Genomic DNA, 14,255 nt, shown 5'->3' on the forward strand with positions numbered 1-14,255 from the left:
AGCACTGTCCTCAGGGTCGTCTGAACGTCATCGAAGGCAAGCCGAAGATGATCGATAATCTGCTGTGAGCATCCAAAAGCTCGAGACGCCGTGCATGATCCTATGCTGGCAATGAATGAAAGAACAACGGGTATCAAAGATGAATGTATGAAATGCATTCCAAGAAGATCGACATGGCACAGTGCTGTCCCGAGCGGCAGCCCCTTCTCACCGAGTTTATAGCAATGTCGCAGATGATCCATCAATGGAGAATACTTGCGCGTCGTAGCCGCGACTTGTTCTCCCACCCCAGTGTGTGGGAGCCTTCGACCAATGGCCTCCTGCTTACCCGAGTTGGTTTGAGCAAGTTTCGGGATTCGTGCGTCGCTATGGTTGTACATCGTCCTCGCAAGTGAGAACGCAGATTGCTCTCTGTGGAGGACCGTCAATTCAATTATGACGGTGCCTGAGCTAGGGATTAACAGAAGGGCGCTTCAAGGAGTTCATTGGCATGTGATAGAGGCCCGTGCGCTAGCGCTAAATTTGAGAGATTATCCATATCGTTTTGCTTCGATTGCCGAGCTTAGATTTTCTCCGCCATTCCCCTGCGACTTGACAACTAACGTGATGCGGCAAGGTGGTGCAAATACAGCCTCTCTGCGCATCGGAACGATAATCTGAAATCCACTTTTCTTCGCTAGCAAGGTTTTGGACAAATCGGACCCGTCGAGACCCTAGTCAAGCTTAAGTCGAATATCGTTCCGATGCGCGGAGAGGCTGTACTTCTCCGACTGTGCAGTATTCGCAGAATCTGACTAAAGGACAGCACTTGTGCAATCAACGAGCCCGGACACAACATCCTTCGAAATCCCAAGTACGCTCAACCTGTACATAGCATCCGCGAAGGCTGTAGCCCAGACAGCTGAGCCAATATCAGCTGGAAACGATGGACAGATTCAGAAGGAGTGACTTACTAGGCGGAGAGCTCCCAAAGTCCGTAAACGCTTTACCGCACGTGGTCTCAGGCTGTGCCACGTTCACGTCGGAATCGAAACGATACACTCCTGGCGGCGCTTGAGAGGCTTGTGTCTGTCGATAGAAGGCGGTATCCCACACATTGGGCGAGCTGTCTTGCGGACCTGTTCATGTTTATTAAGAATGTTCATTTTCTGGCAGATTCCTCGACCAAACCACTCACGGCCAGAAGGAATCCCATTTTGCTGCTGAGCAAAAGCTCTTGATGTGGAGTGCGCACCCAACAGTGCCGCCAAATCCCGTTCATTGAAACCCTTCTGTGCAAAGAGCTGCACTATCGCTGAGTACGAGGAATTCGCCCCAAACGCAGCAGGCAAGGTTCCGTCTGGACATGCGTTGCTATCGTCAGTCCGACCGATGACCTGTTCGATAATCAGTCACAGACCACCGTCTGAATGCAGCCACACCGACTCACTGTCTTGTATCTTGGCCCACCGGGACAGCTCCTCACCCCGATAGCACCCGCGAACTGGACAATGTCTGCAGCGCCAACCCCAGAAGACTTGTAAGTGTTGTACTTTGGGAGAAGCAAATTATCTCGAAACGTCTTCATAGGTGCGTTGGCGTCTCGAGAGATCTCCTGGTCGTTGAGGAGAAGCGAGCCATCGGCGCCTCCACTTGCTGGGCCGTACAGGGTATTGAGTGATGAATAGCCAGCTTGATATGCCTTGTTAGCTTTACTTGCTTAATAAAAGCAGTGGCTCTGGCTATGGCTCTACTCTTACCAGCATCGTGGAAAGCAAAACGAACAGCTGATCTTGCATGGTCATTGCAACCCAGAAAATCCAGCTTGAGATCGGCAGCGATTGTCTTCCAGATGGCGGGACAGTTCCTATTGCGCTGTTGCTGACCGAAGGCTCTAGACTTGAGTTCTGCTATAGCCTTGCTCGACCGCGGTGCAGAGCCGTTTTGGTCGTGGATCGGAAGGACTGAGCTCAGTCTATCCACGTCGAGCGGCGATGTTCTTTCTGTTGAGTCTGGTCGCGGCAGTCCTACGAGAGCATTGGCATCCTGTGTTGCTTGTGCAAACTGGAGACAAGTAGGGATGATGGCAATGAAAAGCAACATAGACAAGCGAGTGAACATACTGCAAGGAATGTGTTGGAGAAACAGGAGGGACAGCTTGGTAGCATGCTCCCAAGCGGCTAGACCTGTCAACTCTCTCTTTTAAAGCATTCCCGCGGCCAGATGCTGTGGCGATGGCTCTCTTACAAGATGTACCCCGTTTGTGGGCCTTTAAACACACGAAATTGCGAGACAGAAGCCTCAGCGGCTGAAGGGGGGCTGTGAACACAAATGATGATTCCCGGTCCGCAATAAAATCCAACTTCATGGTATGTTGAGTCTGTTTGCGCACGTATGTGGCGTTTTAGCCCGGCATCAAGGCTTACTTTCAAGCGCATATGTTCTCAAAACGGTTGACTCTTACCAACTCAAACGCTCGCAGCCTCGAATCGACTTCACGAAGTGATCATTTCGGGACGGCGGAAACCAATTAAAGAGATGGCATTTGCAATTCCAGAACAAAGATAAGAGAGAAAAAAAAAGCCAATGCAAAAGCACCACTGTCTACTTCCTGCCCGATGCAACAACAACCGAAAACTGTCTAGCCTTCACCAGCCACCCCCTTTCTGCAATCTCACTCTCGCATCGCATCGTTCGCCATCTTGCGAACATTCTTCTGGCCCACACTGAGTCCAGCTTCATTCTCATCAAATGGCTCCAGTCCCAAAGCGCGACGACCTTCAATCGAAAGAATGTTCTCCTCCCTCGCACCATGATCTTCATGCTCTCGCTCCAGCTCGTATGGACCACCGATGTCACGATAGAAGTCTCTGGGAGGAACCACGTCCCTGAACGACTGGCGCATTCGGAGCATGTTCTCGATATTGTATGGGCATAGTGGGATGCTGGCGTTGTAGAAGACCTTGACAGAAGTGAGCTGGAGTTGCAATATTCAGAGGAGTTCGCTTACACTGGAGTCCTCTTCGCCATTATGCTGGTCCTCGACTTCATGTACCAGATCGCAATGCCCTTGCGAGGTGTCAGCCAAGACGCACACCATCAATCCTGCTACAACTTACAGAACATGTAGTCACCAGGATGGACCTTTGGAACGCTGATGATACTCGTGTCCTGCTTCAGATGGGGATGAAATTTCGAGGTTGGATAGAACTGGCCTTTGCCCGGCGTGGCTCCGGGAAACGTCGGCTCAGAAGCATCCAGCTCTTCATCCAAAAAGAATGGCCTCAGCATAATGTACGCCATGGACAGTTTGAGACTGGGCAGCACTCTCAAGGTGCCTTCGCCCGGTCCGCAATGGCTCATGCTCAGCCAGCCTTGCATAGCACGGAACGACGAACACGAGCCTTGTTGCTGGTACAGGTCGGTGACAGCATCCGGTCGGTTGTCCATACGCCATGGGTCGAACTTCTCCCATTCGCCCTTGAGTATCGCTTCGTAGTTGGAACGATACTTCGGATCTTCCCATCGCTCGATGGCGGAAGAATCTAAGTGGGCCTTGAGAGAATATTCCTTATCACCAGCACGTCTGATACGGAAGCGATCAGCATAGTGGACTTGGCTGTCCATGTCGATAGGCAGCGAGTCGTCCTCGACGTGCCACAACTTCATGATCGAGTCCATGGCTTTGAGGATCTCGGGGTGGGATCGGCCTTGAACCTGTGGACGGGTCCAGTACAATAGCCAAAACGTTGGATTGCTCAATGGTCTGCCACCGACAGTTCGATGTCTGGAAGTATAGTCCTTGAGCTCTTCTTTCCACTTCAGTGCTTGCTCTTCTGGAATCACGCCTCTGAAGAGGACGCAACCGGCATGCCTGGCTTCCTCCGCGATTTTGTCTGGGATCCTGCCACCTGAAACTGCCATCAGCAATGTTATAGCTTTCTGATAAGGGGATAGTACCGTTCGCTTGGACGTCAGCCCACTGCACTTCAGGAATCGCTGCTTGCTGGAGTCTTTCGAGACGATCGACTTCATTTGCCAAGTCCGTTTTAAGGCGTTCGTATGATTGCTTCAGTGCCATTGGATCAACATCTTTAATAATATCTTGCTTCAACGCTGCAAAACGCTCATCGAGCCTCGGTGGAAATGGTTTCTCTTCGATATGTTGGACGGCTACACTTGGTAGCGCAGCCTGCATCTCAACCATTGTTGTAGCCATAATGTGGAGCTGATAACGGACAAGAATGAACTCGCTCTTGGAGTCCCTGAGTTGGCATCTTATATGTTGCCTGCTCAAGACTTTCAGCTCCGTCGATCCGCGCTGTACGAGTCTGATCGTCTGATCATTGGTGGACTTATGCTGCTCAGTCGCTACCACGGCGTCAAGATGCATGCAAGTCGAATGTGCTTTTGCCGCACGCCCACGGCCAACTCCATATCTTGCATATCGAACTTGGCCGCGGCCAACGCTCCCGCTATCACGACATCCACCTTCAGACCCCAGCTCTTGGATTGACAAGGATGGCGACTCCGCTCATCTGGGGTTGAGACACAGGATAGCCATTGATATGGCTCAACGCTGATAACGATGGCCGCACTTAAAGCGACGGCGGGCGGCCTTGTTCCAATGTCTTACCTTCCATTACCTCTTGCTCTGACAAAGGGGCGAGCTTGAGCAAAATGTCTGTCATGGAACGCGTCCGTAACGCCCCCGTCGTCAAGGAACTAACGCCGCGTACGTTCGCCGTGTTCATGTTCATGAGTATTGGCGCTCTCAACTTCGGCTTCGGTAATGGTGTCAGATCTCGTCATGAAGTTAATCTACTGACGTGCGGACAGACAACGGCTGGTGGTCAAGCGTCCTCACCGTCCAAGAATTCGCCGACTACTACGGCCCTCCTTCAACAACCGGTGAATCGAGAGCAATTCCATCCTCGTGGCAGTCTGCTGGATCTGGCACGGCGAATGCAGGCATGGTCATCGGTTGTCTGATCGCTGGCGCAGTTGGTAGAAAAATCGGACGGAGATGGAGTATTGTTCTCCTCGTCGTCATTGCGCTGATGGGGATGGTCATTCAGAATGTGATACACTCGTTCTGGGCTGTCATGGCTGGACGCATGGTCAATGCGATCTCTATGGGTATCGAGGCCAACGTATGTCTCCTCACCGTTCGTGTAGTTGAAGGACATACTCTGACGTTTGGCCAGACGATCCCCGTCTTCATGGCGGAGCTGTCGCCCCCGGCTATCAGAGGAACGATTGTGAACTTCTAGTAAGGCCCTTGCCCCTTTTCGTCTCCAGTGTGGACTGGCCTCTGACAGTCTCTAGCCAATTCTGGCAACTCTGCGGTGTTCTTCTAGCCAGTGGAGTCGTCATAGCTTCTCGCAAGTACGAGAATCAATGGGCCTTTCGGACAGGTACGTTGCTCAATCGTTGGGGTCGCCGAACTTGCTGACCAAGCCCAAGTTATGGTCGTGCAATGCTTCATAACCCTGATTCTGCTTTTCATAGTCTGGTTTCTACCGGAATCACCAAGGTGAGTTCGTTGAAGCGTCCGAACTTCAGTGTACTTACGACTTCACAGATGGCTGCTCCTCAAGAACCGCCGCGAAGACGCCCGGGCTGCCCTGGCATTCATCCGAAAAGGCGCGGCTTCAGCAGAAGACGTTGAGAAAGAGCTGCAGCTACTCGAAGAGGCCAACGCAGAACAGGCCGAGTTCCACAAAGCCACCACTTACCTCGACTGCGTCAAGGGCTCCAATGGTCGGCGTACAATGATTGCTGCCAGCGTCCAGGTTCTCCAACAGCTGCAAGGCAACTCATTTGTTTCGTCATACGGCGTGATCTTCCTTAAGCAGCTAGGCGTCAAAGATGCCCTTGAAGGACATCTGTCTATGGTGGCGATGGCAGTGGCCGGAGCACTGTTCGCTTTCTACCTGTCTGATCGAATAGGACGAAGAACGCTGCTGCTCGTTGCCGCCGTCGCTTGTTGGGCATTCATGTGGCTTGCCTCAGGACTGTCTTCATTCTGGCCAGGGGGCGTCTCTGGAGATGCTGCGAAGGGCTCGTTGGCGAGTATGCTAATCTGGTATTTCTTCTCGACTATGGGATGGCGTAGTTGTGTTTGGATCACGTAAGTTGATACGCACTTCGTTAAGAACAGCAACCCGCTGACATTGTAGGCAGAACGTCCGAGGTCGCCACCTCTCAGCTTCGAGAGCGAACGATCAGCATTGCCACTTCCTTGAGCTTTGTGGCCGTTCTTCTGGTATCCTACATCAATCCATTCGTTCAGAACGAGCCGGGTAACCTTCAGAGTCGAGTCGGCTTTGTGTACGGTTCTTTCAGTCTGATATCCGTTTTCTGGGTATACTTCTTCATGCCTGAGCTCTCTGGTCGCTCCCTGGAAGAGCTTGATGAGTATGTGCACTCTCTTCGACCCGCAGATAACTTATCGCTAATCTCGTCTCAGACTATTCCAAGCCAAGGTCCCCGCAAGAAAGTTCGGCAAGTATCGGGCTGCTGGTGTCGGCGCCAAAATCACAGCCATTCAAGATACGAATGCAGATGCTCACATACGTGTGATAGAAGGAACAGAAATCAATGTGGAGGAGAGCGTCAAGTTTGACCAGAAGGTCTAAATGTCTCTCTTTAGGTTGTGCTGGACGACACTTAAGTAGTAAGGAGCCGCTGGGCGATCGTCGTCGAATGTCTACCCAAATAAGCTGCCCATCCTTTGTTCAACCGTCGTTCTCTCGCCCTTGAGCCACAATTCCGCTCCTTTCTGAGCTCAATGACCATCGGCCAGTCCTCGTCTACTGCGACAGGCAGCTTTCCCCCGTACCTGCTCTTCACTCTGAGACCTCCCCTGAATCCTCAATACCACCCTGCGATATGAATCGTCTGATCTGCATCTTTCGAGTGACCTTCCGACCAACCACGTCCAAACAGCGTCTCATGAGGTCGAGTGACCACACGTAGGTGACATAGCAGCCGTCCTGGCGACCTTTACGAAGCACGACGTAAGCCTCGGTCTCCATCATCGAGATCGACCATCCACCGCGAGGATTCCTCAGGGTGTGCTGCAGAACGATCTTATCACCATCCGTACACTTGATGCAGAGGCTGGAGATGTTCTCGAGATCGAAGTCGTGCAAGGGATCCAAGGAGTCCTTGCAGATCCTCCTCGCGGTTTGGGTTGCCCAAGTCGACAGCGTGCACACGAAGCGGTTGGCGTGCCAGTACTTCCCATAGGTGTCCTTTTAGATGCCGTTTGCCTCATCGTAGACTTGGCGGCAGGTGGACAGAAGCGCCTTCGATGGTGACTTGGCCTCGAATAGCTCGATTTCGGAGGTGGAGGAGTCTTGGGTGAAGGCGAGCTCGTAGATCTCATTGCGTATCTCGGCAGGCAGCTTCTCAAGAAAGGGGCATGGTGGCGGGTTCGAGGCGGATGTGGTAGATGCCATGGTGGCGCTTCTGCCTTCGTTAGCTGTGGTGTAAGGTGAGCGCCCATTGCTGGGCGTGCCGTGGATGGGCTTACCTTCGAATGCTTTGTGGGGTCTTTGTGTCGATGATCAATGAAGAAGTGCGCTGATTTCAATGGCTTTGTGAGGAAGTCTTCTTTGTGTGTTGTGTGAGAAGCGACGACCGACTTTGGCTGGCGGAAGTCGACCGCAACATCACCCCATTGAGCGCCGCGAATTCCAAGGCCTTCTGCCTCACCCAGGCACTCTGATGACGCCGCTCTTTTAGGGAAGTATGTCAATGCTGGGTGAATAGCACGAAACTGTGACGATAACGCTCACAATGGCATTACTGACAACGCCCTGCATACCATTCGACACCCTCACGAGACATCATACTTAAGTCGCGTCCAAACCTGAGTCCGAACTTCAACAACCCTCAAGCCCCCTGATCTCTACACCAACTTCTCTCGAACTCAGCAAGCCACATTGCACCACTGAACTCCGATCACACCCCTGAGATTACAGAAGAACACTGACTTGTCCCAGCTTCAACCCAACCAACCACGCCAACATGTCGACTCAGTGCCTCTTGCTCGACAAGATGCCCGCAGAGATCCGCAATCGCATCTACGAGTACGCCTTCGCCCCTGACGATGACAAGGAAGTCGAATTGGCTGATGGTACTCCACCCACGATTGATCTCGTGCTCGCCAACCGCCAGATCCACAACGAATCGATCGGCCTCTACGCGCTTGCACATCTCGATTACTTCCGCAACACCAACTTCTGCATCAGCCGCGAGGTGAATCCCATGGACATACATCAGCCCACGATGTTGAACCTGCGCTGGAACCACATTCTCACCGACCAAATCACGCGACTGACATTCGCAGTAGCGCGGCCCTTTCATCAAGCCGACGATACACTCGAGCTTGTGGACAAGCGCGGTGGTTGGAAACACACCAGCATATCGTGGAAAGGGGTCTGTACCACGGTGCGGTTCCTCACGTTAGAAGACTCAGGTTACACGGTGTTTGTCGACATGAAAGCCACCCAACACGGAATGGAACGCGAGCTGTCTGCCCCATCTCACACGTCGATACCGATACCCCTAACTCGTCAGCTGCATCTGCTCAAATCCTACACCAACGCCCTCGGCTGATGAGTCTTCGACGGTGGCTACGCAGCAGTAAGTGGCGAGGCTCAACACGGTGGGTGCAATTTTGTACAGCCTACGGCAACGGAAAGAGAAGGCTTGAGGCGATGCCAACCCTGGAGATGGTTCTTGGGGAACATACACATAGATTTCTTTTGCACAGGGCGTTGGGAAACGATCCATATCGATTCTAGGAGTTAGGAGTTTGGGAATGCTTTCGGTACTCAAGATTGGATCACAACAAGGACAGACTGGCAGACAGATTGACAGACAGGTTAGGAATGGAACTATAGGTTGGAAAACAATGCTCTCTCAGTTTCTCGTTCACTTTTCACACTTAACGTTTTAGCCGCATAATCGTAAAGCGTTCGCCCTATGACCTAGTCAAGCTGCGACCATCGCTCGAAGAAGAGAGAGCTGGGTAAGCTCCTTCCTTCCCATACATCCGTTGTCGGAGCTGAGACCAAGAACAGCTCCATTCATTGTCGCAACTCCTTCTCACAACTTTTACATCGCTCACGTTGGCTTTCGACGTCAGATGTAGCATTGATAAGGGAGCTTTCTAGCGTATCCACGCTCCACTCTCCGCATAGAAGTCTCAATTTGGAGATAGGAACGACCAACGAACTGGAGGCTGCTTATGTAGCAGGAATCCATACCGTGAGTCATTGTGATCTTTGATTTTGTAGGAGTCCAGTCCTTCAAATGCAACTCAGTTCTCAAAGCTGACAATTAACTCCTCTTCCTTGCAGCCTTACGTTCAAGGATTACTTCTTTCTCCCTGCCCATCCAAGATCAACAATGGCTGGACGACGCACCGCCCGGGTACAGTCTCTGGCTGGAATTGGCGTCGACCGCATGGGAGCACTGGCTTCCCAAAAAGAGGAATCGTCCACTGCAGCACCAAAAGCGGGAGAGAAGCATGAAAAGCCTCTCAGGCTGGAGAATCTCGACACTGATGTTCCTCCTCATCCCGTCGCCCTCAAAGCCACGACCAAGGCCATATCGAACAAAGAAGACAACAGCTACCTGCCGTTCATCGGCCAGCTAGGCCTTCGAAATGCTGCGGCTGCCCATGTATCTCGACTGGCAGGAGGCGTGAAGTACTCCGGCGAAGAGAACTGCTGCATCACAGCTGGAGGGCTCTCTGGAGTTCTAAATACTCTGTTCGCAACCGTCGAGCCTGGAGAAGGTGTCCTCCTGACTGACCCGACATACATTGGACTCATCAATCGTGTAAAACTCGTTGGAGCTGTTCCCGTGCTCTTTCCTGTGGAATTCCGCCCCGGTGAGCCTTGGAGGTTTCCTCGCGAGAAGCTGTTGTCGTTTATCGAGTCGAAGGAAAAAGAAGGCATCAAGATTAAAACCCTGCTCTTGAGCTCACCAGCTCTTCCATCTGGTCTGTACCTTGATAAGGAAGACTGGCAAGCTGTAGCTGATGTGTGTATCTCCCGTGACCTCCTCCTCATCTACGATGTTGCATTCGAACGACTGCTCTTTGACGGTCGGCCAGTTATCCATCCCGCCTCTTTCCCCGGCATGGAACAAAGAACCATTATCGTCGTAAGTGCATCTAAGGAGCTTCGTTTGATCGGATGGCGCGTTGGCTGGATCGTTGGACCGAAGTGGATTATTTCTGACATCCAGCTGGTAGGAATGGCGAATGTTGTCGTTCCCGTTGGTATCGGTCAGAAAGCAGCACAAGCAGCCCTCGAACACTCTGGCTCGGACAAAGACTGTGTCGATTTCACGAAGGAGCTCGAGGCTAGGCGAGATCTCTTGATGAAGGAGCTGGAGCGTCTTCCAGTGGGGATTCCGGCTGGAGGCTGGTCGTTTGTCCTGCGCGTTGACAATGGAAAGGCGGCGTCGACTGCCTTGATGGAGGAGGGCATCTATGTGACTTCGATGGATGGGTGGGGGAGTGATGGAGAAAGCTTCATCAGGTTCGTGTTCTCCAACGAGCCGTGCGATCGATTGAAAGGTATTGGCGAGAAGGTGAGGAAAGCCCTGAAGATTTAGGATCGTGGTGAAGTAGCGGGCGCAAGTCGGTGAAGCACACAGGTCTAGCCAAATAAGAAAAGAATTGTTCTGAGACCGCATACGTCTTGAGTCATGTAATTCTCCATAGGCAGTCGATGATCAGCGCCGACCTGCCGTCAAGTCTTCACGTCGGGTGTTCGTCTCAAAATGGAAGGAGCATCTCCATCATTCGCAAGCCTTCTAACTTGTCTATGATGCAGACAGAAGGGTGGTCATGTCTCAGAAGATGGAGAGATAGTACTTGGATGTGTTTCGTTCGCGCCGAACGATGAGGGTACGGAGCCCTCCAACCTCGTGTGATACGTCAAGCGCGGACGTCATGTGAATATTAACAGAGGCTACGCTATAAATCTCGCCTGAGCCCCAACCCAGCACAGCACCGGCCTTCACACGCACCCGCACTCTGCGCTGCACCGGACTTCGCGACTCTCTCCTTCGCCGCCTCTCTTCTTCGCGACGTCATCAGTTCGAGACGTGTACTCAGACTCATCATTGCAACGCGGTCTCCGTCGCCTGAACAACACGTGACATGTAAGCCGCACGAGTCTTTGTCCGAACGGATCTGGGCTAACAAAGACAGCATGTCGAAGCCATGCCCATTCCTCGAAAAGCTGCCGGCCGAGCTTCGCGATGAGATCTACCTCCTCGCCTTCACCCCCGACTGCGACAATGGTAATGGTGATGGAGACGACGAAGAAGATCTCTTGTACGCCGAACCGCCTAGCAAATCCATCGTCTTGACCTGCCACAAAGTCTACAACGAGGCCAAAGGAATCTACAAGGACGCGTACCGCAAGTACTGGAGCGAGACCAAGTTCAAGATCAACGAGGGCAGCGCCCGACAAGGCGATACCGCCATTCTTTTCAGAGAACTGCTCCTTTGGACGCCAGAAGACGTCAACCACATCTTGAAGCTGTGCATCTTCAACGTCTATCCAGACTCGATCAAGCAGATGGACGTCATGGAGCAGCGTGTTTGCTGGAAGGGCTCGCTGCACATCACTGGTTTTGATCCCACCCCGGCATTCGTGTGGCTGAAGAAGGATACCAAGGGCAAGATCTGCGAGGGACGGTTCGGAAGCGAGGAAGAGATGAAGGAGGCAATGGGTGCGCACACGAGCGAGATCCCTCTGACGGAGCAGCTGTGTTACATGCTACAACTGCGGCATCCTCGAACTTCGTGTGAGATGTGAGTAGCGACAGGTTAGAAATCGATGGATGGGAGGTTGTTCAACGGCACTTGGCATTCTGCATCAGAAGGTGCTGACATATACCTGCTGAGCTCCAGACAAACGCTTCCATCAACTGGGGCATGCAGGCGCATCCAGAGTGGTGTCTATTGCACGTGGCTGCGTGAATTCGGCTCTTAGGAAAAGAATCAAAGAGTTTGATGCATTGTTCCGCAGCTTTTGAAGCCTGTCATCGAAGGATTGAAGTAAGGATTCTAAGTGCTAAAGCAAAGGGTCTGGAGACTCTTTTCAAGTTTATAAGACCTAGTATGCAGTCACAAAATGAGAATCAGAGGCCTCTGATAACAATGAACTCGGTTAAGTCTTTGTGCCGCGAGCATGTTTCATCTGACAAATTACGGCTCGGTATTACCCAACCTTGGATATACTTTGGAGCAATCATAACACTCTGCAACCTTGGGGAAAGCGAGATACTCTCTGCATTGCCAACTTTACATGTGACGCTAAGACCTCCAGCATCAAAGCTTATTGAGCGTGTAGCGTTTGTTGCCCTGAACGACGACTTCCGCGCCGCAACCTTCTACACTTTCGACTGCTCGACACACTCTCATCCTCTCCGCACGTCTTCCATTCTCCACTGCGCAGCTCGTCTACGTCAAAACCTCATCACTCAGGACAAGGTAAGTAAGACGTGTCTCCCATGAACAACACGCCATCTGCTAACACCTGCAAGATCACGATGGCTCAGTCCTGCCTCTTCTTCGAGAAGTTGCCTGCCGAGATGCGCAACACCATCTACGAGCTCGCCTTCACACCCGCCGTCTTGAGCAACGAGGCTGTGCACCTTCCTGACTCGACACCTCCGAGCAAGTCTCTCCTCACGACGTGCCGCCAAATGCACAGCGAAGCGAAGGGAGTCTATAGACGTGCCTATCGCAACTACTGGACCAATAGCAACTTCTACATCAGCAGCAAGGCAGTGCGCGAGAAGCATGGACTCAAGCCGAGCTTCACGGACTTCATCCCTTGGAACAGCAACGACATCGACCACATCTCTAAGCTGACGGTCAGAGCCGACGGGGTAAGCCCGGTCCACGAAATCGTCTTCCAGCTACTCGACAAGGGCGGTCGATGGGCGTTGGTGGTCATCCCAAAGAACGGCAAAGACCAGAGATATCGCTGCGAACTCCTGCCAAGACTTGATTCCAACGGACAAGTCGAAATCTTCAGGCAGACTCGTGAAGAATTGGAAGGCTTGCCGGCTTCCTCCGCAGACATCTCACTCACGGAGCAGCTTCGGGTGATCACTCGATGTTGTTCATGAGACTAGCAACGACAGGCTGCTTCATGCACCGGTTACCAGGAGGACAGAACCAGATCGCGGGCGAGTCTGGATTGTTGAGGTTTTCTGCGCACTCGAGATATATCTCGTCACTCATTGCAGGATATTAAATTCAAGCTCTTTGGTAGTCATGCAACATGTCGCCCTTTGGCAGTTTGGCAGATTGGCAGATTGGATACTTCACAACTCTAAAGTTCTCAATTTTGGTCCTGCCATTTCTCGTTGTCATTTTTCTGGGCCGCAATTGGCAATGTAAAGTTAGTCGCAAGCTAAAGGGCTTGTGAGGCGCTATGAACGCTGTGCTGAGTGACTTTTCATGTGATGCCAAGACATTTAGCGCAAAAGCTTATTCAGCACTTGGCAATTTCGCCAAATGTGTTCCATGCGCTGACTTCAACCTGTATCCAAGACAACAAAAAACAGATCAGGTCACAATCACAGCAAGCGGCAAGTCGAGAACGAGGTATGAAGAGTGGCCTTGAATCACCTCACTCCCGCTAACGTCAATCAGGCTCAGCCCAATATGGCCGAGTCATGCCGTCTCTTCGCCCTACCGGCGGAGATGCGCAACACCATCTACGAGCTCTTCTTCACACCACCCATCGACAAAGGCCCGGTGCAGCTCAACGAGGCGACGCCACCGAGCAAGGCGATCCTCATGACTTGCAAGCAGGCAAACGCCGAGGCCAACGCACTCTACAAGACCACCTACCGTGACTATTGGCGGAAGGGCGACTTCGTCGTCACTCGATACCGTCGAGACGAAGAACCAAGCGACATACTATCCGCATTCCACCCCACCGACTCAACAACATCTCGCACATGACCGTGGAAATGCACAACGCCTACGGGTCCATCAGGTCCCAGCTCGTTGATCAACGTGGGGGCTGGGAAACGAAAGTTCGTGCTTGTATTCTCCGCACACTGTCTATCTGGGTGAAGAAGGATGCTACCACTGGCGAAGTCACGGCATCGCCTTATTTTGAGAATCAGCGATACATCAAGGAGGCATTGGACCGTACGGCGGTCTTTCCGTCTCTATTCGAGCAGGTGCAGGCTTTGCTTCAGAGGTATTGAGATAA

At 52.2% G+C, this 14,255-nt stretch overlaps 7 protein-coding genes across 7 annotated transcripts; 4 read left to right on the plus strand and 3 right to left on the minus strand.

Annotated features, from left to right (window-relative positions):
* Positions 1-794: 794 nt before the first annotated feature.
* M409DRAFT_54533 (class II peroxidase) lies at positions 795-2,100 on the minus strand (the record flags this gene model as incomplete). The annotated part of the gene is made up of 5 exons (XM_033812745.1): positions 795-916; positions 954-1,118; positions 1,178-1,376; positions 1,430-1,671; positions 1,740-2,100. The coding sequence occupies 5 exons, from the start codon at positions 2,098-2,100 to the stop codon at positions 795-797; spliced, it is 1,089 nt and encodes a 362-aa protein (XP_033667632.1).
* A 553-nt stretch (positions 2,101-2,653) lies between these two features.
* Positions 2,654-4,186, minus strand: M409DRAFT_66337 (uncharacterized protein; the record flags this gene model as incomplete). The annotated part of the gene is made up of 4 exons (XM_033816892.1): positions 2,654-2,941; positions 2,990-3,048; positions 3,099-3,890; positions 3,940-4,186. The coding sequence occupies 4 exons, from the start codon at positions 4,184-4,186 to the stop codon at positions 2,654-2,656; spliced, it is 1,386 nt and encodes a 461-aa protein (XP_033667633.1).
* A 473-nt stretch (positions 4,187-4,659) lies between these two features.
* M409DRAFT_22799 (uncharacterized protein) lies at positions 4,660-6,620 on the plus strand (the record flags this gene model as incomplete). The annotated part of the gene is made up of 8 exons (XM_033806498.1): positions 4,660-4,768; positions 4,819-5,132; positions 5,187-5,251; positions 5,308-5,396; positions 5,446-5,515; positions 5,564-6,112; positions 6,166-6,399; positions 6,452-6,620. The coding sequence occupies 8 exons, from the start codon at positions 4,660-4,662 to the stop codon at positions 6,618-6,620; spliced, it is 1,599 nt and encodes a 532-aa protein (XP_033667634.1).
* A 210-nt stretch (positions 6,621-6,830) lies between these two features.
* M409DRAFT_22800 (uncharacterized protein) lies at positions 6,831-7,445 on the minus strand (the record flags this gene model as incomplete). Its single annotated transcript, XM_033806499.1, has 2 exons — positions 6,831-7,238; positions 7,269-7,445. 2 exons carry the CDS (start codon positions 7,443-7,445, stop codon positions 6,831-6,833), a joined length of 585 nt encoding a protein of 194 aa, XP_033667635.1.
* Positions 7,446-8,016: 571 nt separating this feature from the next.
* On the plus strand, positions 8,017-8,458 carry M409DRAFT_54536 (uncharacterized protein; the record flags this gene model as incomplete). Its single annotated transcript, XM_033812746.1, has 2 exons — positions 8,017-8,247; positions 8,342-8,458. 2 exons carry the CDS (start codon positions 8,017-8,019, stop codon positions 8,456-8,458), a joined length of 348 nt encoding a protein of 115 aa, XP_033667636.1.
* Positions 8,459-9,402: 944 nt separating this feature from the next.
* On the plus strand, positions 9,403-10,620 carry M409DRAFT_22802 (uncharacterized protein; the record flags this gene model as incomplete). The annotated part of the gene is made up of 1 exon (XM_033806500.1): positions 9,403-10,620. The coding sequence occupies one exon, from the start codon at positions 9,403-9,405 to the stop codon at positions 10,618-10,620; it is 1,218 nt and encodes a 405-aa protein (XP_033667637.1).
* Positions 10,621-11,222: 602 nt separating this feature from the next.
* M409DRAFT_22803 (uncharacterized protein) lies at positions 11,223-13,999 on the plus strand (the record flags this gene model as incomplete). Its single annotated transcript, XM_033806501.1, has 4 exons — positions 11,223-11,823; positions 12,372-12,511; positions 12,565-12,912; positions 13,685-13,999. 4 exons carry the CDS (start codon positions 11,223-11,225, stop codon positions 13,997-13,999), a joined length of 1,404 nt encoding a protein of 467 aa, XP_033667638.1.
* Positions 14,000-14,255: the final 256 nt, after the last annotated feature.

Source organism: Zasmidium cellare (genome assembly GCF_010093935.1).
Source record: "Zasmidium cellare ATCC 36951 unplaced genomic scaffold M409scaffold_17, whole genome shotgun sequence".
NCBI lineage: Eukaryota > Fungi > Ascomycota > Dothideomycetes > Mycosphaerellales > Mycosphaerellaceae > Zasmidium > Zasmidium cellare.